The 24,931-nt window shown below is 42.1% G+C and overlaps 1 protein-coding gene across 3 annotated transcripts in view; it reads right to left on the bottom strand.

The window, feature by feature from the left end:
* The window catches only part of LOC115100886 (sorting nexin-2), a 144,792-nt gene that overhangs the window by 13,185 nt on the left and 106,676 nt on the right, over positions 1-24,931 (bottom strand). The window contains exons 12-13 of one of the 3 annotated variants that reach the window (XM_029619948.1): positions 17,853-17,996; positions 14,935-15,444 (exon numbers count right to left, since the gene is read on the bottom strand). The exons of 1 other annotated variant lie outside the window; for it this stretch is intronic. In XM_029619948.1, the coding sequence (XP_029475808.1) occupies positions 15,379-15,444; positions 17,853-17,996 (210 nt within the window). In that variant the 3' untranslated portion in view covers positions 14,935-15,378. Of the gene's footprint in view, positions 1-14,934; positions 15,445-17,852; positions 17,997-24,931 lie in introns of those variants that run through there. One more of the 3 variants, XM_029619938.1, reaches the window with a different exon arrangement.

Genomic DNA, 24,931 nt, shown 5'->3' on the forward strand with positions numbered 1-24,931 from the left:
ACTGACAAGTACAACTTATCACCCAGCTATCAATTCTCCACTGAAAACAAAAAACAATGGTGCAGATTGGATGTGGGGGAAAAGAAACTAGTAACACCCATATCTGGAAATTCATTCTTGTAAAAAGACAAAATGTACACCTGGTGACACTGTAAGGTGCTAATGCTAATAACTTATTTACTTTCTAACTTTTTTTTTTTTTTTTTTTTTTTAACAGGGAAAGCTGCTGAAGTATTCAACAACCCATGGGGACAAAGATGAATCCAAATCTGTGGTTCTCAAACTACTGTATTTGGTACCTGCTTTTGAGCTATAAATAAAATTTAAGGGACCTACCAAAAATTAAAAGATAAGACATCAAAATATGGTATTTTACATATCTGTAATGCTTTAAGTATGATGCTGTAGGTTTAAAAGTCTTTATGAGTTGCTCTCATGCTTTCCTGCTCTTCCCTTTTGAACCTTCAACATAAGGCTTCACTGCACAATGCAACTGAAAATCTTCTGGGACCATCAGTTTGGTCTCAGTGGACCTTATTAAAAAATTACTTTTTCCCATTCTGATCCTATGCAAAAAAATCTTTATTCAGTTAAGACCCAATGATGCAAGTGCTACCACTATTATAACACTGGAATTGCCTCTGAAGAAAGATAAGTAACTAGCTCTAGCAACTGAAGTATTTTTTTAAAATCCTGTCATATTTATGGAAAGCAGTGTTGCTTACTTATAAAAGATATTCTCTGAAAACTGCAGTTCACTAGTTAAGACAAGTGGGGATGCATAATCACTCAGCACCTAACAGACAGATTCTTCCAGAGCTCTCTGGAAAAAGCAAAAAAACTGCTCATGCATGGTACTTCCCATGCTGTTGTGTTTTGCCAGCAGAAATGACATTTAAAAAAAAAACCAAAAACTTTTCCACCCCGTATATGAGTAAAAGTATATTTGCTGTGGAACAGAGTCTATACTTTTATCTTCTAACTGCAAAGGATTTCCTGAGGGCAGGATTAGATGGAAAGAGGCAACAATTTGTGTTGCATTGTATTTTAAACAAAAAAACAAAGCAGCCATTTTTTACTTGGAAAAAGTACACACAGAAAATACAGGCGTAAGTCTCTGTGGCTACTTTTCCCACAGAATAATCAAAACAAGAAACTATGTACATTGTTTTGCTCAATTATTGGCGTAAACCCCAGGGGTAAAAACTACCATCAGCATTCACCACCGCAAGCTATTTAATTATTGCATCCTCAATGAATACCTGCGGTGTCAAAGCTAAGCTTGCTAAATCCCTCAACACAAATACATCATCATCACATTCTTACCAACAATAAGTACAGTGTGTAGGGTCTCTCACATTTTCTTTCATACGTCACGGTGGAGGTGCCTGTTAATTTTGTCCTCTGACTCCTTAGGAGGTGTTCAGATACTTGAGGAGCACAAGGGTGAGCCCAGGACATCTGTTTTTAAACTGCAACTCAAAAAGGGTGGTCTCTGAACAAAATCTGAAAAGCAAAAGTCTTCAGGTGAAGACTTATTCTTAGCCTGTAGTGGACAGATCCTTAATAGGTCAGTTGAGTAATTCCTCTTTGGAACGATACTCTGACAGATATACAAGGCCAAAACTCTTCAGAATGAGTCAGAATACATTGGCATAACGGTAGTCTACAAATACAGTGATCAGGCAGCTGAAGGCTTCTGTTGCTTAAAAGTTAGTTCTCTGTGGTTTGGGACCAAGATGGATAGGAGAGGCTTCCTGATCCAAACCTGCAACTTCAACTTAGCATGGATGGCACTGAGTCAGTGTCCATACCAACAAGAGACCAAGGGGAGTTAAAGCTCTCTATGTCTAATTCTTCCTCCAAGAAGGGGTTGGCCTCATAGTGGGGTAGATATCCTCCACAACTCTCTGAGGATCCATTTCAAAAGCTCTGCACTGACGTCTGGAAACCAGCTCGGTATTATAGGGAAATAGAGCTAACCTGTAGACAGTCTCTTCACTCAGAGAAGAGTGAAGAGACATCAAAGCTTGAATCCTCTGTTCAAAGCACAGCTCTGAGTCCAGATCTTGGCTTGACAAGGGGAAGCAAGATTTCTCTCAGCTCCTGGGTTTTCTTTGGGCCAAAGTGATTGAGAGCTTCACTGAAGTGGCCTGGGTCATCAGTGGTCAATTCAGTTCAGTGGTCCTTACACAGAGCCTTTGCTGTTTGGGTTGAGATTTTAGTTCTCCAGCAAAAAAGGCTTGGAACTATCAAGTCCAAACCATCTGGGTGACATCTTCGTGGACTTGTTTCAAGCACCTCTAGGAAACCTTGTGCTGGTTATTAATAGACATCTTCTATTTGCATTTGGAACATTAACTGAATCTGCAGGACTGCTTCTCAGACATGAAGAAAACTTATGATGTGAATCAAACAAAGAAAGCTTCCTTTTCAAAAAGACAGTCTGAAAAAACGTTCACTAAGTGGCCTGTTGGTAATAGTTGCAATAAAGAAAACTGGCTTGGCTCAGTAGGATAGCTGTAGAAAAAAAAATTAAAATGTGAAAAACCCTCAACTAGTACATAAACTACTGGGAGTTTGACAGAAAAATAAACAAAGAAAAAAATTCTTACAAAGTTTTCAGGGCTGTAGCATAGGAAGACATCTGATGATTTCAATGGATAGAAAAAAAAAAACTGGGGAGATCTATGGAGCTGCACATGAGCAGAGAAAGGCTTTTGCCTTTCAGAGAGCTCTGGAAGATTTGTCTGTTCAGCACCAAGCAAGGTCATGTGATGCTACTTGTGGGACTACAATGACTTGCTGGTCTTAAGAGGAAAAAAAAAGGGACATACAGAAGGCCCTGCATGACAACTCTACACTAGGGTCTGGATGAGTGTATGGAGACATTTGTTGCATTGGAGGAGCAGTAAATTTAACAAACATGGACAACTCAGAACTGAGCATGTAAAACAGGTAAATTTACATCCAACACTATACTAAAAATCAGCAGTGATGCAAAAGAGCAGAATAAGGCATTACTGAGAAGACCAAGTTCTGTCTATGTCAGCTTGCTTAGGACCCAAGGGTAAAGCATGGTGATAAGAGGGAAAGGACAGAGCAGTCAGTGATTGACCAGTGATGCAGACAAAATAGACAACTGTGAAGATTTATGATAGAGATGTTTCTCTCTCCCTTTAATCCCATCATCTTCAAATTTCACCCTACAACACAGACATAACAATTTAAGCAATATTCCCCAATACATAGGATATTCAAAGTAAACACCATGAACATTTGTAATCATCATGATTATAAATAAAACTATGTTTTAGAAAGTGTTATGCTATTTTATAACACAACATAGTAACTTATGTTACTGTATTATGTTATTGTACCATGTTACTATAAAGTCATATCCTTCCCCTTACATAAAACCTCCTAATAAAATACTTAAAAAGATTAGGAAAAGCTTGTATTGACATGAACATGCTAAACAGTTTGATTAGTAAAACAGGGCATTTCTAGGTGATCAATACTCTGTCTGAACATTCTATCTAGTTTATACATACGCACACACACAGAGATAACAAAAACTGGCAGTACTGATGTATAAAAGAAGTAGTGCTTAAGTGTAAAGACCACAACCAAAAATCCACTATTAAATCATATGTGAAAAAATGTGAATCATTAAAGACAATTCCACATTATAATAAATATACACACACACACAATATATATATATATATATACACATATACATATACATAGAGAGATAAATTTGTATTTAAAGAGTAAAAATATAATCCTACCTCTTCAATTTCCTTAATGAAGCACAGTTGAAGAAAATGCATACAATTACAAATTATATTAATATGATATACAATTGCATAGTACAGTTCTGGGAACTAAACATTTATACATTTTTCATTTACATATTTAAGTGTACAGTAAATCAAGAGACTAGGCAGGATATAAGTAGGGCAAAAAGATGAGGAGCTGGCAAAGCAACAACACACAATGTTCCCAACTGAGTTCACACTGTTGAAGGCAAAGTGATCACTTGGGCACCTCAGGGCTCTGTGCTAGAATTGGTTCTTTTCAGTATCTACAAGGCAAAGGAACTGAGGGAAAATATGACTGTTTGCCAAAACTAACAGGATTGACACACCAGAAGGGGAAGGAAAAAATGGAGAAATTACTTACCTGATAATTTTAGTTTTCCTTAATGTAGACAGATGGACTCAGGACCAGTGAGTTTATGCTCCCCTGCCAACAGATGGAGACGAAGCAGGCTGTCGTCACAGTATACATAACACTGCAGTGACCCCAGCCTGCCAGTATTCTCTTCAAAAGCAACTGTGGACAGACTAGCAAAAAATTAAGAACATGATTAAAAACAAGTAACCAAAACTGTACTCAACCAACCATAAACACTGAACTCGCATAAGCTAGGGACTGGACGAAAACTTGCCAGTAATCCCTTGGGACCCAGAGTCTCACAGGAGGACTACTGACACACTCATGCGGCAGCCGAGGGTGGGAAGCTGAGTCCATCTGTCTACACTAAGGGGTAGATTTTAAAAGAAGCGCGATCAGCCTACTTTTGCTTGCGCATCAGACTCAAGCAAAAGTACGCTGGATTTTAGTAGATACGCGCGGAGCCGCGCGTATCCACTAAAATCCTGGATCGGCGCGCGCAAGGCTATCGATTTTGTATAGCCTGCGCGCGCCGAGCCCCGCTGCCTCCCCCCGTTCCCTCCAAGGCCGCTCCGAAATCGGAGCGGCCTCGGAGGGAACTTTCCTTTGCCCTCCCCTCACCTTACCCTCCCTTCCCCTACCTAACCCACCCCCCCGGCCCCTGTCTACACCCCCCCCTTACCTTTGTCGGGGGATTTACGCCTCCCGGAGGGAGACGTAAATCCCCGCGCGCCAGCGGGCCTGCTGCGCGCCGGGCCGCGACCTGGGGGCGGGTACGGAGGGCGCGGCCACGCCCCCGGGCCGTAGCCACGCCCCGTACCCGCCCCCAAAACGCTGCCGACACGCCCCCGGAACGCCGCGCGCTCCGGCCCCGCCCCCCGACACGCCCCCGACACGCCCCCCTCCGAGAACCCCGGGACTTACGTGAGTCCCGGGGCTCTGCGCGCGCCGGGAGGCCTATGTAAAATAGGCTTCCCGGCGCGCAGGGCCCTGCTCGCCTAAATCCGCCCGGTTTTGGGCGGATTTAGGCGAGCAGGGCTCTGAAAATCTACCCCTAAGGAAACCAAAATTATCAAGTAATTTCTCCATTTCCCAGCGTGTAGACAGATGGACTCGGGACCAACAGGGTGGGAGGCTGCCCACGGCAGTTAACACCGAACGTGGAAAGGCTGCATCCTCTCGGGCCTACATATCCAGACGATAAAACATGGAAAAAATGTGTAAGGAGGACCAAGTCGCAGCTAAGCAGATATTGATGAGACAAACTAACCTCCGCCCATGACACTGCCTGAGCCCTAGTGGAATGAGCCCTAACTTGAGTATGCACTGGCTTTCCACTATCCACATATGTGGCCATGCCCACCTCCTTAATTCAATGAGCTATGGTAGCCCGCAAAGCCAGAGTGCCCTGCTTTCTCCCGCCATGGGGAACGAATAGGCGAACCATCTTTCGAAAAGACTCAGATCTTCAGATACTGCACGACAAGACGCTTAACATCCAAGGAACGCAAAAGGCAAAACTCCTCCACATCCCTGACCTTATCCAGGGATGGCAAGGAGATGGATTGAGTCAAATGAAAGTCTGAGACTCCCCTGGGCAAGAAGGATGGAATAGTACACAGCTGTAATGCCCCCGGAGTAACCCAAAGGAACAGCTCCCAGCAATACAATGCATGCAGCTCAGAAATCCAAACACACAGAACATCCAGCCACCAAGAACACAGTCTTCAAAGTCAATAACCATAAGAAAAGGCTACGTAGTGGTCAGAACGTAAGGCCTGCCAAAAAGTCCAGCACTAAATTAAGACTCCACAATGGAACCGGTAACCTCAAGGGAGGCCTAAGGTGCTTCACTCCCTTCAAAGAACAGGCCACATCAGGTTGAGATGACAAGGAAACACCATTCACCAGACCTCTGAAACAAGGAATTAAGGGCCAAGCCTTTATTCAATCCATCCTGCAAAAAAAAAAAAAAAAAAAAATCCATAATGAGAGGGATCTTAACTGAACGAGGAAGAACATCCCGCTCCTCACAACAGGCTTCAAAAACTCTCCCAACCCGCACATAAGCCAAGGATGTGGAGAACTTGCAAGCACGGAGTAAAGTGGCAATCACAGTGGAGGAATAACCACGCTTTAATAGGAAAGCCCTCTCAAGGGCCAAACCGTAAGACAGAATAGAGTCGGATCCTCATTAAGAACCGGTCCCTGCTGAAGCAGATCCATGTGCGGCATAAGACCAAAGGGGGCCTCCATTAGGAGTCATCTCAAATCCCCATATCACGGATGCCTGAGCCAGTCAGGGGCTAGTATTCCTGGTGGCACCAATGGCCTTCGATCTTGAGAATTATCCTGACCAGCAAGGACCATGGAAGAAACTCATAAAGCAAACTGTCTTCCGACCAGATCTGTACAAGAGCATCTATTCCTAGGAACCACAGATCTCTCCTGCAACTGTAGAAGAGAGGAACCTTCGCATTTTGAGAAGTCACCAGCAGGTGAAGGAACGAAAGGCCCCAGCGATCCGCAATCAGCTGACATGCCTCAGCTGATAACACCCACTCTCCTGGGTCCAGACTGTCCCTGCTGAGAAAGTCCGCTCTTATGTTGTCTTTTCCTGCAATGTGAGAGGCCAAGATCATCTGCAGATGACCTTCCATCCATTCCATCAGCTGGTCTATTTCCTGCGACACTTGATGGCTCTTGGTTCCTCCCTGGTGACTGATATAAAGCCACCGTCGTTTCATTGTCTGACATCATGCAAACTGTTTGATTCCGCAGCTTGTGGCTGAACTGTAAGCATGCCAGCCATACCGCTCAGGCCTCTAGGCGATTATTGTTCCAGCAGGACTCTTCGGCATTCCAGCATTCCTGGGCCATTAACTCGCATCTGTTGTGAGTACCAATCAGACAGAAGAAAGGAACTCCTTTTCTCAGATGATCCTCCTGCAACCACTGGAGGTGGGAACACATTTCCATCAGCAAGTGGAGCTGAACTGCATAATCCTGAGACTGTGTGTTCCAACAAGATAGCAGAGAGCACTGAAGAGGATGCATATGCGCATGGCACCACTTCCAGGGTAGCTATCAAACAGAGTACCTTTAGGTAGGACCACACCATCAGGTGTATGGTGTTCATCAACTGACAGATTTGAGACATCAATCTCTGGATCCAAACTTCCGGTAGGAAATCTCTGTCCTGTTCCGTGTCGAACTGGACCCCTAGATACTCCACTGACTGGGATGGTTAAATATTGTCCTTGGTCAGGTTCACCACCCAACCGAGTTCCTGCAATAAGGAGATCGCCTTGTGTGTCACCAGGCGGCTCTCTTCCTGAGACTTGGCTCGAATCAGCCAGTCCAAATACGGGTGCACCAGGATTCCGTCTTTTCGCAAGGCCGCAACTACCACCATCATAATCTTGGAAAATGTTCTGGGAGCAGTGGCGAGACTAAATGGCAGCGCCTAAAACTGATAATGGTACCCCAATACTGCAAAACAGACAGTATTGGTGTTCCAATTGGATGGGAATATGAAGGTAAGCCGCTGACAGATCCAAGATGGTCAGAAATTCCCTCATCTGCACCGCCATTATTACAAAGCGTAAGGTTTCCATTTGAAAATGAGTCACCTTCAAGTGACTGTTGACCCTCTTGAGATCCAAGATGGGTCTAAAGGAGCCCTCTTTGGGCAAAACAAAATAAATGGATTACCACCCCTACTTTCTTGAGATGTGGGCACCGGAACCACAGCCCTGAGTCTCAGAAGCGTGCAGTCCACTGCCTGCTTCTTCTGTGGGGAGTGGCAAGGGGGCACCATGAACACATCCCAAAGAATACTGCAAACTGACGGGCGCTCAAGCCAATGAAAGCACAGGGACGGGCGGGCGTGACATCATGGCCGTCCCTGTGCTTTCATTGGCTTGAGCGCCCGTCAATTTGGTCGCTCAAGCCCATGAAAGATCGCTTCGCTTCCAAGGCTGTAACTCAGCAGTCTTTTTTTGGGGGGGGTAGCTGTCAGCCAGAAGTCGAGCTGGAGTACCTGCGGGAACATCGTCGAGAGCCAGGAGAACCGGGACCGGGGGGGGCCGCTGCAAGCCGCTTTTGCCGCTGGCTGCCTCCTCCGGAGGACGGCAGAGAAGGTTGAAGGGCTGAAAGCAACAAAAAGTAAGTTGATAACATGTCGAGTAGCTTCGGGAGGAGGGGATTTTAGGTTTTTAGGTTTCTTTTTGGGGGAAAGTTTGCTGTCTACCTTTACCCCTGCCTCTAACGCAGGGGTAGGGGGGTAGGCGGTAAATTAGCAGGTTAAATGCGCGGCTAAACTCCAGGTTAAAAAGGTGATAGTCGGGGCGCGCGTTACTGTATGGGAGGGAATAGCTAATCCGATGGTTTACATCTAATATACATGCCGCGTGCGGAAGGGTTACCCGGTGATTTAAAAGAGGCGGTGAGGATGGGTTAAAGGGGATAGTGTATCGCAGGAAGGGCTAATGCGGCCGGAAAGTGAGTAGAAAGCGGGTTAGGAGCGGGGTAACCACGACCCCACTTTACTGTATCGGCCTGTTAGTTCTTTAATTTGGAAATCATAAGATACCTATTTCTACCCAAGCTCAGAACCTGGGTGTATTATTTTGATATCTTTCAATTAAACTTCAGGTAAATGCAGTAGTATGTGGAACATTTTTTTAAGATTTGGATGCTTTGGAGACTTAAGCCTTTTTTGCCTTTTGATCATTTTCAGACAGTTCCGCAAACTTTGGTCATTTCTGGGCTTGACTATTGTAATGCAGTATATATCAGATTACCTCCTCGACAGTATTTCAAATGGCACAGAATGATGCCGCTAGGATATTAGAAGGAATTGAAAGGAATGAGCATATTTCTCAAATGTTTTGACTGCACTGGTTGCTGGTGGTTTGAAGGATAGCAAATGTTGCTTACCTGTAACAGGTGTTCTCACAGGGGAGCAGGAAGCTAGTCCTCACATATGGGTGACATCACCAGGATGGAGCCCAATCACGGAAAACTTCTGTCAAAGTTTCCAGAAATACATGACCTGCAATTTAATGCAAACACTCTCTTCACGTATGTAACACAAATGACTAAAACCAATACCACTCCCACCTGTAATAAAGATGCCCAAACCAAAAGTGAAAACTTAGCTAAATACTTTCACGAGAAAATAGTTAAAATCATGGCACGGTTCCCTGGCAATAATCCCCTGACCAAAACCATCCCACATGATTCTTCTGCTATATTTAATGCCTTTGAACCCATCATGTCCCTAGAGATTCAAAATACCATTAAAAAAATGAAACCTGCCACACATCCAAGTGACACCATACCCACCAAGCATCTTCTCTCCATCCCTGAAATCATAGCACCCTCAATTGCTAAAATTATCAATTGCTCACTAGCTTCCGGAGAAATCCCTAATACGCTTAAACAAGCTATCACCAGACCTATTCTAAAAAGCCCAAAGCTGATGCCTCTGACCTAACTAACTACCGACCTATTTCCAACCTTCCCTTCATAGCAAAAATCCTTGAAAAAATTGTAAACACGCAGCTCACGGAACACCTGGAAAAATTTGAAATTCTCTCACCACTGCAACATGGTTTTCGTAAATGTATGAGCACCGAAACCCTACTCATCTCTCTTATCAATACCATACTTACGGGGTTCGACAAAGGTCAATCCTTCCTACTAGCCATGCTTGACATTTCTGCGGCCTTCGATACTATTAATCACAACATTCTCATTACACGGCTCAAGGAAATTGGCATATCTAACACCCCACTGCAATGGTTTGAAGCTTTCCTACAAGGATAGCAATATAAAGTCAATTTTGAAAACCATGAATCGCAACCATACAATATAAATCACGGAGTACCACAAGGATCTGCCCTCTCCTCTTTAATATTTATATCCTCCCTCTTTGTCACCTACTGACAGAACTTGGCCTTATGTACTTCATCTATGCAGATGATGTACAAATTATCATCCCCATCACTGACTCCCTTAATGATGCCCTTAAAACATGGGATACTGCCCTCATCGCCATTAGTAACCTCCTTACTAGCATCAATCTGGCCATTAACCCCGATAAAACAGAACTTATGGTCCTTTCCCCACAGAATCACAAAAACACAATTGCTGCCACTCACACATCACTCACTTCTCCTGACTTCACTAACACTGTTAAAAACCTTGGAGTCACATTAGACAACCACCTTAATTTTAAAAAACATATCAACAACATTATTAAAGACGGGTTCTTCAAACTACACACTCTAAAAAAAATTAAGACCATTACTCTATCAACACGATTTCCGTACTGTACTGCAATCCCTCATTTTTTCAAAAGTTGATTATTGTAATGCTCTTCTCCTAGGCCTACCCAAAACTACCATTCTACCACTACAAATGCTTCAGAATGCAGCAGCACGCATTCTCACCAACACCAGAAAATCGGAACATATTACTCCCATACTCAGAGATCTGCACTGGCTCCCTATTGCGCAGAGAATCATGTTCAAAACCTTATCTCTAATACACAAGACCCTACACAATGAAAACATGACATGGTTCATCGGAGACCCGGGAATCACCGGTGGAAGGGCGGTCATGAGCGCCTCCATCTGGGATAGCAGCGGTGCCAGCGCTGCTGTCATCGGTTTGGTGACCAGTTCCACTCTCGGTGTCAGTGTCGGAGGAACCTGGAGCCGTTGCATCGCCTTGTCGATGGCCTCCTGGACCAGCCGGTCCAGTGCTTCCCGGAGACCTGGAGCAAGCAGCCCTGGCTCCGTGATGGAAGAGGGAGGCGGAGGCACAGTCGGAGGGACCACCTTTACAGGCAGAATCGCGACTCCCAAACCCCGATTGGGTGAGGGTGGCCTCGATGTCCCAGTCGCAGGAATGGTTGGTGCCATTCCTGGACGGGGCTTCTTCAATGGTGGCTCAGACGATGGCGAGGTCGATGATTTCGCTCCCGACGGTTCGAGACTTACGATGCCGATGTTTCTCCCTACGATCCCCTCGATCTTGAGGGGGAGAAACGGGAGTTGATGGCGAACAGTCATCGGACGGTGGTCGATGCTGGTGCGACTTCGACAGTACCGGTTCCGATGACGTTGATGCGATGGATGGCGTCGGGGTGTGAGCACGGAAGAGGAGTCCCATCTTCTCCATTCTGGCTTTGCGACCTTTTGGTGTCATGAGGGTACAATTTGGTGCAAGTCAGGACATCATGCTCACGCCCTAAACACATTACACAGACCCCATGAGGGTCTGTGATAGACATGGTACGAGTACAGTCTGGGCACCGACGAAACCCTGATGCCATGGCCATCGAAAAAAATCGAGCCGCGGTACGGTCGACGGCCAGTAGGCCGCGAGGGCCAAACTCGAAGGTAATCGACGAAAGACGGTCAAAAAAAAAACTTACCAGAGTACTGCGGCCTGAGAAAAAGTTAGAGGAGGGACCCCTGTGGGGCAATTTAAGTTTAATTAACTCCGTGAGGAAAATTCCTGTCAGGAATCTCTTCAGAGCTCCTAAACCACGAGGCTACTGCTGCGCGGAATAAAGAAGACTGAAGGGGGACCCCTGCTGGCTGCAGGGTTAGTGCCATGCTGGGCATGCCCAGTAGGGGCCAGTCAAAGTTCTGGAAACTGACAGAAGTTTTCCGTGATTGGGCTCCATCCTGATGATGTCACCCATATGTGAGGACTACCATCCTGCTTTTCCTGTGAGAAAAAGTTTAACATTCTCATATTAATCCATAAGATCCTCCATTTCCAGGTGCCATTTAGTATCATTGCATTATTGAAAATATATATCTCATGCAGATCTTTGCATTCACAAGGCAAACATTTTTTGGAAATACCTTACCTGAAAGTTACCCAAGGGTGTAAAACTAGGAAGCATACTTTTGACATAGTAGACACAAACGTAAGGGAAGCACTACTTAATACATTAAGGGCCGAACCTGACTTTAAGAACTTTTGTAAACATCAAGAAAGTCTTATTTGATGAGGCATTTTTCATGTTGTGGGTCCATCTGAATAGTTAGTATACAGGCAGCAAGGTGGTTTATACTAGTAAAATCTGGTATAATAAGATGTAATCTATTTGTTTTATGTATGCAGATTGCTTGGAACGTGCCTAGAATTTAAGACAGAGTAAGTAAAACTCTTTAAATTAAATTCTGCCTCTTTCTTTCCTTAACTTGAATATTGTTTCGGTAATTAGAGGAACTGGGGAAAAAGCATACATTAAATGTTTCCACAGAATTCAGAACACATCCCGTGCCAAGGCTTCTAAAGATATTCTTTTGCAACAGTATAAGAGGAAATTTGGGATTGACTGGAGATGCAAATTTTCAGCTCCCCAAAGTTGAAAAAGGAACTTCAGCTTATTGGGATGAGGAGAAACCACTCATGTGGTTAGAAGATGAATGGCACTAAGGAATATTTTCCTTTGTATTGTCCAGCCCTATACCTCGATGCCTTTTTTTTTTTTTTAAAGAACATCAAGAAACCTGCTCCTCCTTGTTTATTTAGTATATTGCAACTATATTGTCCATCTGTACTTGTACCACTGGGCCCTCTAGCCACGGCTCAAATATTTTAAGAACTTTGAAGATAGCTTTCAAATTCAGAAAGTTTACATGAAAAGCTTTTTCTCGAATTGACCAAGTTCCTTGGGGTCACAGTGTTGAAATGTGCTCTCCAACCTTGATTGGAGGCATCCCTATTCAAGGAGTGCTGAACTTATAGGGGATGAAACAACTGACCGCATGTTAAACTGGCTGGACAAGTTCACCAGCTTAAGAAATAATGGATATTTTCTGGGATAGGGATTCTATGAGATTACAGATATAGATGTTTCCAATGCAGTTTCAAGTGCCACTGAGGCTCTCTCATGTTTAGATGATTAAAAAGTAAGACATGAACTGTGGCTGCCATGCATTCTAACATTTCCATGTAAGTCCAGGCAGAAAACTGTTTGCTTGTAGGTTATACTTACTAAAAGTAAATCAGCTTGTTCATTCTTTGTAGAGGTAGGAAGGCTTTTCCTTCCCGAGTATAGAGATAGGCTCCTGTTAATTCTAATTGTGTCATTTGATGAGCATCTTCTTCTGAGGATTTGTTCGATATTAGCCAATAGTCTAAGAATGGAAACACTAAGACATTTCTCTTTCTTACATGAGTTGCTACTGTTGCCATGCATTGTGGGAAGATTCTTCACACTGGTGAGAGCCCGACTGGGAGAACACAACATCGGGATGCAGATATTTAAAGCCTAAACAGCTAAGTAACTTACCCAGATATAACTTATCTGGCTAAGTTACATGGATATTCAGCGGTATAGCTATGCCGCTATATATCCGCGTAGAAGACGCTACTTAACTGGATAAGTTGTATCCATCTAAGTGACTTACCCGTCTATCTAGTGGCTGCTGAACTTGAGTGGATATTCAGCAGCTACTAGAAAGCCAGATAAGTCCTATTTATCCAGTTATCTGCTGGCTGAAATATCAGGCCCTGGATGTAATCTTCTGCTAATGAGATATTTCCTGTGACTGATGTGACTGGGAATGTGTGTATAGGCATCCTTTAGATCTAACATGGTTAAATAGTTGATTTCTACATGAGGAATAATTGTACTGAGTTCATTTTGAATTTTTTCTCTTTGTAAAAATGAGTTTAGTTTTATTTATTTAATTAAATGTTTCTATACTGCCAATCTTCAATCTAGGATAAAACAATTCTTCTGGTTTTTTTTTTTTGGGGGGGGGGGGGGGAAATCAGAAAATCTCAAGTAAAACCATGTCCCTTTTTCCTTTATGGGAACTGGTTCTATTGCATCAGCTAGTAGTAGAGATTGTGCTTCATTTGTTTTTTAATATTTAAAGTTGGTCCAGAGTTGAGTGCTGTTGGCAAAAGAAAGAAGTTGGAGGTAAAGTTTTGAATTATACTGAGGATCTGTCAATCTGTTGTGATGAACTCCCATTGAGGATAAAAATACTGAAGTATTCTCCCCCTGGAAGATCCTTTACAGGAGCTGAAATTTTGAGTCCACTGTAGTCAAAAACTCTGAAATGGTTTTTGTATGGACTGTTGCTTAGATTTTTTTTTAAGGGCTTTTTTCTTCTGGGCGTGGCCTGCTTTGAGACTGCTCAAGCTGAGACTGATAAAGATGAATATTTCTGTAATAAGTAATGTTGGTATCTTCTCCTGGAGAAGTAATATTTTTACAAAAATGAGGCTGGTATCTTTTATAGTATGGATTAGCCTCAACTGCGGATGCTGTTAAAGTTTGTAATGTTTAACAGTGGTCCTTTATTATAATTGTTTCCTTTATCTCCAAAAATGTTATCTCCTGAACAAAGAGCTTTTGCTAACTTATAAATGTCTTCTCTATCCCAAATTCCTTAAGCTATGCTATTTTTTTTCCTACTCCTAAAGTAGACGATGGAGAAGTATCAAATGTATCACATGCAGATTTTATTATGAGCTTTATGCATTCATCAATTTCATTTAGAAGAGGTGCCAACTTCTGTTAGGAGACAAATCTTCCAATATCCCCTTTATTTTTTTGTATAAGATTACATATGTTGTACCATCTCTTGAACTGATGGAATGAAATTCTACTCTGTAGCATGGAAGACTGGAAAAATGTTTTTACCTATGTTGTCTAGCAACTTTGGCTCTTTTCGTGGAAAAGCATTCAAATATACTTTTGATTTCTTTGCCTTTTTTTTTTTTTTTTTTTAAATGCTGCTACTTAGGAGTCATGAAGGAGCTGGACTTTTCATATCCTGGACAACTTTGGATTTTAAATATAAAGTAAGTTTTCTTGGCTATAGGCAAATTAGAAATAGGTGTTTTCCATACTTTTGATTGAAGATCTTGAAGTATATTATGAATTGGAACAGCTAGTGTCTGCTCAGGAGCTTTTACAAATTTTAGCACTCCTGGAAAATTCTCAATGAGTTCTTTTTCCTTTTGTAACGAAAGACATTTTGTGACAATCTACTACCTGTGATGAATCCTCTAGTGGATTAGTCCTACTTACAGGTTTGAGATATAGTTCTTCAGGTAAGCCAGGAATGAACTGAAAAATCCTGAGAGAATGGCGAGGAATCATCATCTGAATCTGAAATTGTTAACAGGAGTTCCAACAATAGAGGTTTATCTTTTGACAAAGTTGAAGCTTGACATTTTCTTCGCTGAAGTTCTGGTGGGTCTTGGTATAGACTATAGAGGAACAGAAGATTGGGATTTTATTTGAGAAGCCAATCTTTGTAAGTTCAGATTCATTTGAGAAGATTCGGGGAGAGTCTGGTATTTTTGACATGTAGCCATATTCTCTACAAAAAAGGATAACTTATCAGCCGTTGGAGGGGTAATGTATTGTGTATGTGGCACTAACACAATCAAGGAAGGAGAATCCTTTAGCACTGAAAGCTTTCGGCAGGAATCTGAAAATCTGGATGATGCCAAATGTCTTCGGCAGACATATGCAATGATGGCACCAAGTATTTCGGCACAAAGCTAGATGTTGATGGGGCTTACAGCTTCGGTGCAAAGCCTCTGCTACCAGCTCACATCTTTAGTTCTGGTCTCTCCTTAAATACTGATCTTTCTCACTTGAGGCAATGTCTCATTTGAGTTTTAACCCTCTAAACAGAGTACTATGAGGCATTCTCACATACATAGAACTGTTACATCATAGGAAACTCCCACATCGAATAAAGACTTTGTAAAAATTCACACTGCCCAACTTGTGCTTATAGTTAGCAAGATGAAGAGGAAGAACAGGTAAACTACCACCACTTTTTGTTTTGGAATGAGGAGAAAAGAAAAACAAAGAGAATATATGTGACAAAAATTTATCAGAGATGTAATGCAAAAGAAAAAAAAACACAAACACACAAAACAAACATTCACACCCCCCAAAGTGGAAAAGTCTTGACTGGATATTCGCTTGGGAATACGCACACATGCTTGGAAAGACTTAAGAACATAAGAACATAAGAAAATGCCATACTGGGTCAGACCAAGGGTCCATCAAGCCCAGCATCCTGTTTCCAACAGTGGCCAATCCAGGCCATAAGAACCTGGCAAGTACCCAAACACTAAGTCTATTCCATGTTACCATTGCTAATGGCAGTGGCTATTCTCTAAGTGAACTTAATAGCAGGTAATGGACTTCTCCTCCAAGAACTTATCCAATCCTTTTTTAAACACAGCTATATCAACTGCACTAACCACATCCTCCGGCAACAAATTCCAGAGTTTAATTGTGCTGGATCTTTCAGAGCATGGGAAGAGTATATTCCACATCAGTCATGAGTACCCAGATAACATCACCCACTATCGTGGCTGGATTTTATCCTTGTCTATGGAGAACACAAAGTGCACTCTGGCGGAAAGAACAGAAGGAGGATATGACAAACATTCAATATCTAGCATTAAGAAAAAGGATACAGCATTATCCACAGAAAAAGAAACTAAAGCCATAATACTGAGTTGGAAGCAAGCAGGCTCACAAGAAATATAAAAAAATGCTTTAGGCTGAGATGGGGGATGCCTGGAATAACCTACAAGTAGATATGATAATAATCAAAACTGACAGAATTCAAGTGCACTTCAGAAAGACATGGAGGGTGATGGTAAGAGCAGTGAGAGAGGAGATTGGTGTAAATAAATTAAAGAACCTGGGTTTGGTACAAAAATGCACATGCTCATTTACCAGAAATGCTAAAAAATTAAAAGTGGAAGTCAACAAAGCTTACTTCTCACCAGCAGTGGTATGGCTGCATCAAATTCCTATGACGTAGTGACAAAGTCAACCAGCACGGAGTGGTGGGACATTCTTAAATATAATCTGGACATGGCCTTTCACTTAGCATGGACAACAGACTGCCTTGGCTTCATTCCTCAGCAAATAGAGAAAGGATGAGTAACCTCCTGAGGTCCATTAAGCTTACATGGCTGACAACTGGGAGATTACCTTAGTATACAGGGTGGTGGTAAGAGCAAGTAAAGAGGAAAATCAGGGCTAGAGCCATGAAGGCAGATAAAAATGAGTGAGTCAAATAGAATATTAACAGACCCAGACTACACTAATATGTAAGAACCTAAGTTAATATAAAACTGATTTGCACGTTCCATATTTCCATATACATTTTGGATTTGGATTTAATTGCTTGCCTTTGCAAACCCATGCTCAGGGAGTTACAATTCAGGTATGGTAGGTAATTCCCTGTCCTAGAGAGTCTACAATCTAAGTGGTATCTGAAGCAATGGAATGGCTAATTTTGAAAGTCACACAAAGTATGAATTTCCAATAATTATTTCTACTCATGGAATTTTAGGAAAAGGCAGCAGCATACAATGTTTCTTTGACTTAGAACAGAAAGCTTGTGCACATAACTGTACACTGAGTTACCAAGAGGCAGAGAAGTTAACTGCCAGGGGCAGCCCTCCTGCTGTGAGAGCCACCTGTTTTACATTATCAGCTGATGTGCTATACCATCTTGTTTTGGGGGAGGGGAGCAGGGGAGTAATAAATTCAACCACTACGCAGAAGATGATTAACTCATGGAACAATAAATCTTTTAGTAAAAATTTAATTTTTTTTTTTTTCAAATAAAATTTACCTCTCTAATTTCATCCTTAGCTTGCTGCAATTTATCAGGTCTGTTGGCAAACTGAAGTTTCGCTTCTACCTCACGCTTCTTCTGTAAGTTGATCTGAGCATCTTGCCATTTTTGCCAGCATTTCATGCGTTGATCAAACACTCCCTGCACATCCAAGAGTTAATCACAACATTATAATCACTGCCATGCACAAGTTTCAGAAACCATTTTCTTACTCCCAAATATAAGCATCCTATGTAAAAACTCTGTAGCAAGTAAATACCAATTAGGTCTGCACAGATTTAGTTATTCATTTTGAATAGCACTAAGGGGGTCATTTATCAAAGTGCTATATGGCATTTTTGCATGCGTTAAGGTGTTTTCGCATGCAAAAATGCCATTAACGCATGCGAAAGCACCGTAACGTTTGGTGCGACGCAAATGAGAAAAAGGGGAGGATATTGGGGTGGGAATTTTGGCCAAGTGGGCTGTGCTCACAGTTTTGTGAAGTCATATCGCACGGCTTTAACTCTAATTTTAACTACACTTTTTTCATTTGCGTAAAGCCGTGCGATAGGGCTTTATTGCGGTTGTGATGTTTTTCGCACATGGTTTGAAGCTCCTGGAGAGCGAGACTAGCCATAATGCCCTCACACTAGATAGGTATTTATCTCTCTATGGGAGGCCCACCTAGTAACTCAAGGTGAGGTTTAGGTATTAGTGGAGGGGTTAGGGGCCACTCTGACATTCAAAGTGAGACGTACGAACAGAACAGTGCTCTCTTGTGAAGATTTGATGACCTTCAGAGTGAGGAAACTCACCCAGAGATGAGATTTGTGCAATGTTCTCTCAACCCTACACTAATACCTAAACCTCACCTTGATTTACTAGGTGGGCCTCCCATAGAGATATAAATACCTATCTAGTGTGAGGGCATTATGGCTAGGTTCTCTCTCGCGCTCTCTCTCTCAGCGTAAACATGGTTCCCCCAGTGGTTGTATGGAGGAAATACATCAAGTCTGGCACTTATTGCAAAGTTGTGAAAAGGTTATTGCAATTTCTGCTAAGATAGCGCTTTGCATGCGATATTTAGTGCATTTTGATAAATTCAGGCCTAAGTGTAGTCAAAATTCTTAAATAAGAATAAGGAAAGTTTGCTTACTGTAAACTGTGTTTTCTGTAAATAGCAGGATGAATTAGTCATAACATCTGGGCAACTTTATTCAGTGTCACTGAATAAAGTTGCACAAATAAACCTCATTCTCATACCTAGTAAAGTTTTACTGAGCATGTGGGGGAACTCCCACTCCAGCATTGCCTCATGAATCCACCTCAGTTGATTTTAGAGCTAAGTCTAGCTAGGTAGTCGACTCTCCAGGGAGGCAAGCAGGTATTCAGTATTGCTAATTCATGCTGCTAGTTATGGAAAACAGTTTACGGTAAGCAAACTTGCTTTTTCTGTCGATAAGCAGAGCTGTCTTAGCCATAACATGGGGAATCCTAAAATGAAGATTGCAATGAAGTGTTTAATAAATAAGCAACCCGGACACCAATATGAAGAGTAGACTAATAGACTTAATTTTTGAAATAGACTTAGTTTTTGGGTACTTGCCAGGTTCTTATGGCCAGGATTGGCCACTGTTGGAAACAGGATGCTGGGCTTGATGGACCCTTGGTCTGACCCAGTATGGCATTTTCTTATGTTCTTACTGGGTGAACAAGCTACACAAAACTGCTTACCCAAATTTACTGTCACTTTTTAAGAGATTGTCCAGACAATAATAGGACGTAAAGGTGTGTACTGACAACTACATTGCAGCTTTGCAGAGGCCACTAAGGCAAGCATGGCTCTAATTTCATGAGCCATGAGTGTGTCTGTAATTTGAAGACCTGCCAGCCCACAGCAGTGCACAACGCAGTCCACTATCCAGTTAGATAATGTACGTTTGGTCACTGATATGCCCAATCTATTGGGATCGTTAAGAGACCAACAGTTGAAAAGTCTGATGCGGAGGCTGAGTTTTTCCTCTTGTAGTAAGCCAAAGCCCTTTTACAGTCTTAGGTATGAAGGGCTTTCTCGCCTTATTGTATGAGAGGTTTCTGGGAAAATGTAGGTAGAACAATGGCTTGATTAATATGGAACACCGAAAACAGTCTTTGGCAGGAGTTTTGGTTGGGTGTGGATTACCACTCGTTTATGTAAGAATTGCATATAAGGATGATAATGAACTAAAGCCTTCTGGCTGAGGTTCCTGCAACCAGGAATGCTACTTACCATCAGGCCAATACAGTAAGAATTGCAGGAGAGCAGGCGCTCCATGTTGAGCGCCCACTCTCCCAACGCGCGCCCAGCCACATCTCCTGGGCGCACGATTGTATATTTAAATGAGGGGTCACGCTAATAAGGATGCATTAGGGACAATAGCACATCCCTTATGCCTCCTTATTAGGGTAAAGGTAGCTGTCAGCGGTTCAGACAACCGACACTCAATTTTACTGGCATCTGTTTCTGAACCCCTTGACAGCCACAGGTTAGGAAAATGGACACCGGTAAAACTGAGCGTCCATTTTTCTAACCTCCTGACCGTCGGGCAGATTTTTTTTTTTTTTTTTTAATTTTTGGTTCCTCAGACTTAATATCACTAGGATATTAAGTCTGAGGAACCAAACTTAATATCTCTAAGATATTAAGTCGGAGGGTGTACAGAAAAGCAGTATTTCTGCTTTTCTATACACTTTTCCAGGTTGCTCAGAAATTAATGCCTGCCCTTGGCCAGGCGTTAATTTCTGAGCATCAATGTGCGGCCGCACATTTCACTTTCAGTATCCCGGGGACTAATACTCTCATCAACATGCATTTGCATGTGAGGAGTGCTTTTAGGTTTTTTTTTGGGGGGGGGGGTTAGCTACGCGTTTTCAACACGCTAAACCCCTTAGAGTATAAGGGATAATAGACGAGTCAAAAACGTGCAGCCAATCCCATGCTAAACAGTGCGCTCAGATGAGCGCACTGTACTGTATATCGGCCTGTATGTTAGAAATTTGAGTGAGGCCATCTTTAATGGTTCAAAAGGCAGTTTCATTAATTGTGCCAGGATCACTTTTAGATCCAAAGAACAGGAGGTTTTACAACTGGTGGTTAGTATGCGATAAGCCTTTCATGAATTTGGACACTAATGGATGAATGGAGATAGACCTACTCTCAATTTGCGCATGGTAAGTTGCTGTGGCACAGAGATGCACTCTTACTGAGAAGGCAAGGCCTGAATCAGAAAGCTAAAGCAGATAATTCAGTAAAAATGTTAGGAATTATTAAGAAGGGAATGGTTAATAAAACGGAAAATGTCATAATGCCTCTATATCGTTCCATGGTGAGACCGCACATGGAATACTGTGTACAATTGTGGTCGCCGCATCTCAAAAAAGATATAGTTGCGATGGAGAAAGTACAGAGAAGGGCAACCAAAATGATAAAGGGATGGAACAGCTCCCCTATGAGGAAAGGCTGAAGAGGTTAGGGCTATTCAGCTTGGAGAAGAGACGGCTGAGGGGGGATATGATAGAGGTCTTTAAGATCATGAGAGGTCTTGAACCAGTAGATGTGAATCGGTTATTTACACTTTCGAATAATAGGACTAGGGAGCATTCCATGAAGTTAGCAAGAAGCACATTTAAGACTAATCGGAGAAAATTCTTTTTCACTCAACACACAATAAAGCTCTGGCATTTGTTGCCAGAGGGTGTGGTTAGTGCAGTTAGTGTAGCTGGGTTCAAAAAAGGTTTGGATAAGTTCTTGGAGGAGAAGTCCATTAACGGCTATTAATCAAATATACTTAGGGAATAGCCACTGCTAATAATTGCATCAGTTGCATGGGTAGTTGCCAGGTTCTTGTGGCCTGGTTTGGCCTCTGTTGGAAACAAGGATGCTGGGCTTGATGGACCCTTGGTCTGACCCAGCATGGCAATTTCTTATGTTCTTAACTTTTGGTTTGCGTGCAAACAGATCCAAACCATTGAGTTGGCATTTGAAACCATAAGATCTTCTAGTTGAAGGTTTCCTGGCAGACATTAATATATCTTCAGCTGCTTCAGGTAATAAGCCATACCAGTGAGGGCTCAATATTCAAGTCATCAAGCTAAGGGAGGGAAGGTTCAGATGAAACAGATATTCCTTTCTTGAGTTAATTAGCATCGATCTGATCCAAGAGGTATCAGAGGATAACTGGAAAGCTGTACTACATATGTGAACCAGATTTGTCTGGGCCACACTGGAGCTATGAGGATTGATGGGTCCTGTCCGTCAGCAATTTTTGCACTGTGCTGGCTATTAGCAAAAATTAGTGGAAAAGCATACATGAGATCTGCATTCTGGTCGCGCAGAAAAGCATCTTGAGTAGATTTTAAGTTTGCTCAGCAGAATGAAGTAAAACTTTTCTAGTTTTCTGTTTCACTCTGACACACATAGGCGATTGAATAGAGATTGAATTGTTTTAGCAGGTGGACGAAAGATTCTGCTGAGGTGATCTGCCAACATGTTGGAGATTCTGTGAAATTAGATCGCTTGCAGTACAGTTTGATGATTGCATGCCCCCTCCTATATCAATATATCTTCTTGGCACAGAATCAAAGATCTTGTGCCTCCTTGTTTGTTCATGTAGAACATGGCGACTTGATTGCCTGTTTGAACAAGGATGGTCGTTCCTTGAAGGAGGAAGTGAAATTCGTTAGAGTATACCTTATTGCTCTCAATTTGAGGAAATTGACCTGGAATGGTTTCTCCAGGAATGACCATGTCATATTCAAAAAGGACCCATATGGGCTCCCAACCATGTTGTGAAAGCGATCCATTACTAAGGTTACTTAGTAAGGAGGTTGTCTTTAAGGCAAACCTTCCCAAAGAATGAAGGTGTCCAGCCACTAACTTAATTCCTGCTGAAATCAGCACTTAGATTGTTAAGGAATGAGTAAGCTTGTTCAGACTTCTTAAATACAGGATTATAGTCTTGGTCCCTCAAATTTCTCAGGGATGAGGAAAAAGCAAGAGTAGAATCCCTGGCCATGAAGATGGGGAGGAACCAGTTCTACTGCTTGCTGTTTGAGGAGCGAATCCACCTCCTGGTGGAGATATGTCAAGTGAGATGGATTCAGATTGAAGGCTGAGTGGTGAGGAAGCACGGAAAGTCAGGAGAAATGCATGCAGTATCCAAGACTCCACAGCTTTGAGAACCCAGCAATCTTTGGTGATTTTGCACCATTCTTCTAGGTAGTTATAGATTCTCTTCCTACTGGAGAAGATAGTTGCTGGGTCTGAAGAGTGGTCAAACATTTGGCCCAGACCTATTGTGCTGCTTTTGGTTGACATTATTCATGTTCAAAATAAAGTCAAAAGCTGTTGCTGTGGAAGAAGGGACAGCATCCAGTTGATATTCAACCTCTTCTTCCCACTGTCTTTCACTTTGACGCAATGGCCGGCTTAGGCTGGGAACAACTTATCGATAAACCAACCCACAAACATGGCCATATATTAGACTTGCTTTTTTATGATCCTCCTTTAATTCTCAGCACTTCTATTAACTTACCTAATAATCCTGTACCCTGGTCTGATCAGTTTGTCCTATCTTTCACTGGAACTATTAACACTCTGCAACCCAAGCCCTCCTGGAATTTAAGGACTTTTCACAAGCAAAAAAGCTTGAGCCTTGAATTATTTTCAAGCACCCTTCTTTCTAATTTATCCTCATCAACTCATGACGATATTCATCTTGCTGTTAATTAATGGCATTCTGCCATTTCCAAAACTCTCGACACAACTGGCCCACTCAAATGTGTCTTGGCCTGTTGTAAGCCTTCTGCACTATGGTTTTCTCCTGCCTTAAAAAACTTTAAAAACCAAAGTATCCCAGCTGGAACAATGCAGGGGAAAAAGTCAGATATTGGAAAAAAAATGCCTTTTATGCTTGTCTATGCTCTTACAAAAAACAATTTTCTTGCCAAAAAATCATTTTTTGCTAGTAAAATCCAAGCTGCCAATGGCAATCACTGTTTTAAACCAAAACCCCAGTCTGTGATTCCTTTGACAATCTTTGTATCAAAATTGCTCAACATTTTCAAACAAAAGTCAATAACATTTCTAATGAATTTTCTCAGTTTCCTATTCCAAATCCCATTCTGTTGCATGCCTCCTGTTCCATGTCTGACAATATAGACCCATCAACCATTACACAAATTCTATCTAAATTAAAGATTTTACACTGTCCTTTCAAGCCGTGTTCTGGATATCTTTTGCAAGTCTCTCATGACAATCTCTTCATAAACATAGCTTTCTTGGTCAATCTTTCGTTCAATTCTGGGTCTTTCCCTGATTCTATAAAACGTACATCTATCTTGCCAATTCCTAAGAAAAATAACTCGGATACAACTGATCTAAACAATTTTCGTCCTTTGCTTCCTTAACTTCTCTTGCAAAAATAATTGAATCAGTAGTTTTGCATCAGTTAACAGATTATATTACAGATAATTCCATTCTTCACCCCAACCAACACAGATTCCAAAAAGGTCATAGTACCGAAACTCTCCTTTTATCCACTTTCAACACCATCATTCATGGATTTGACACGAACACAGACTATTTTCTGGTTTACTTGACATCTCTATGGCCTTTGACACCATAAATCATCAAATTTCAATCAATTGGTATTTCCGACCCAGTACTTAGCTTGTTTATTTCCTTCATATCCAACCGTCCTCATAAAGTAAACGGTCATTCTCATTCTGATTGGTATCCCATCACTTCTGGTGTTCCTCATGGTTCTGCATTGTCTGCTTTTGGTTGACATTATTCATGTTCAACATAAGTCAAAAGCTATTGCTGTGGAAGAAGGGAGAGCATCCAGTTGATATTCAACCTCTTCTTCCCACTGACTCTCACTTTGATGCAATGGCCAGTTTAGGCTGTGAACAACTTATCTTATACTTTTATGTCAGTTACTAGATGGTCTTGGAGTTAATTTCAAAATCTATGCAGATGATATTCAGTTTTTCATTACTTATAACCATTCTTGGTCCTCCACCTTAGCATTTGTTTCTCTATGTATCCACTC

Source organism: Rhinatrema bivittatum, chromosome 1, assembly GCF_901001135.1.
Source record: "Rhinatrema bivittatum chromosome 1, aRhiBiv1.1, whole genome shotgun sequence".
NCBI lineage: Eukaryota > Metazoa > Chordata > Amphibia > Gymnophiona > Rhinatrematidae > Rhinatrema > Rhinatrema bivittatum.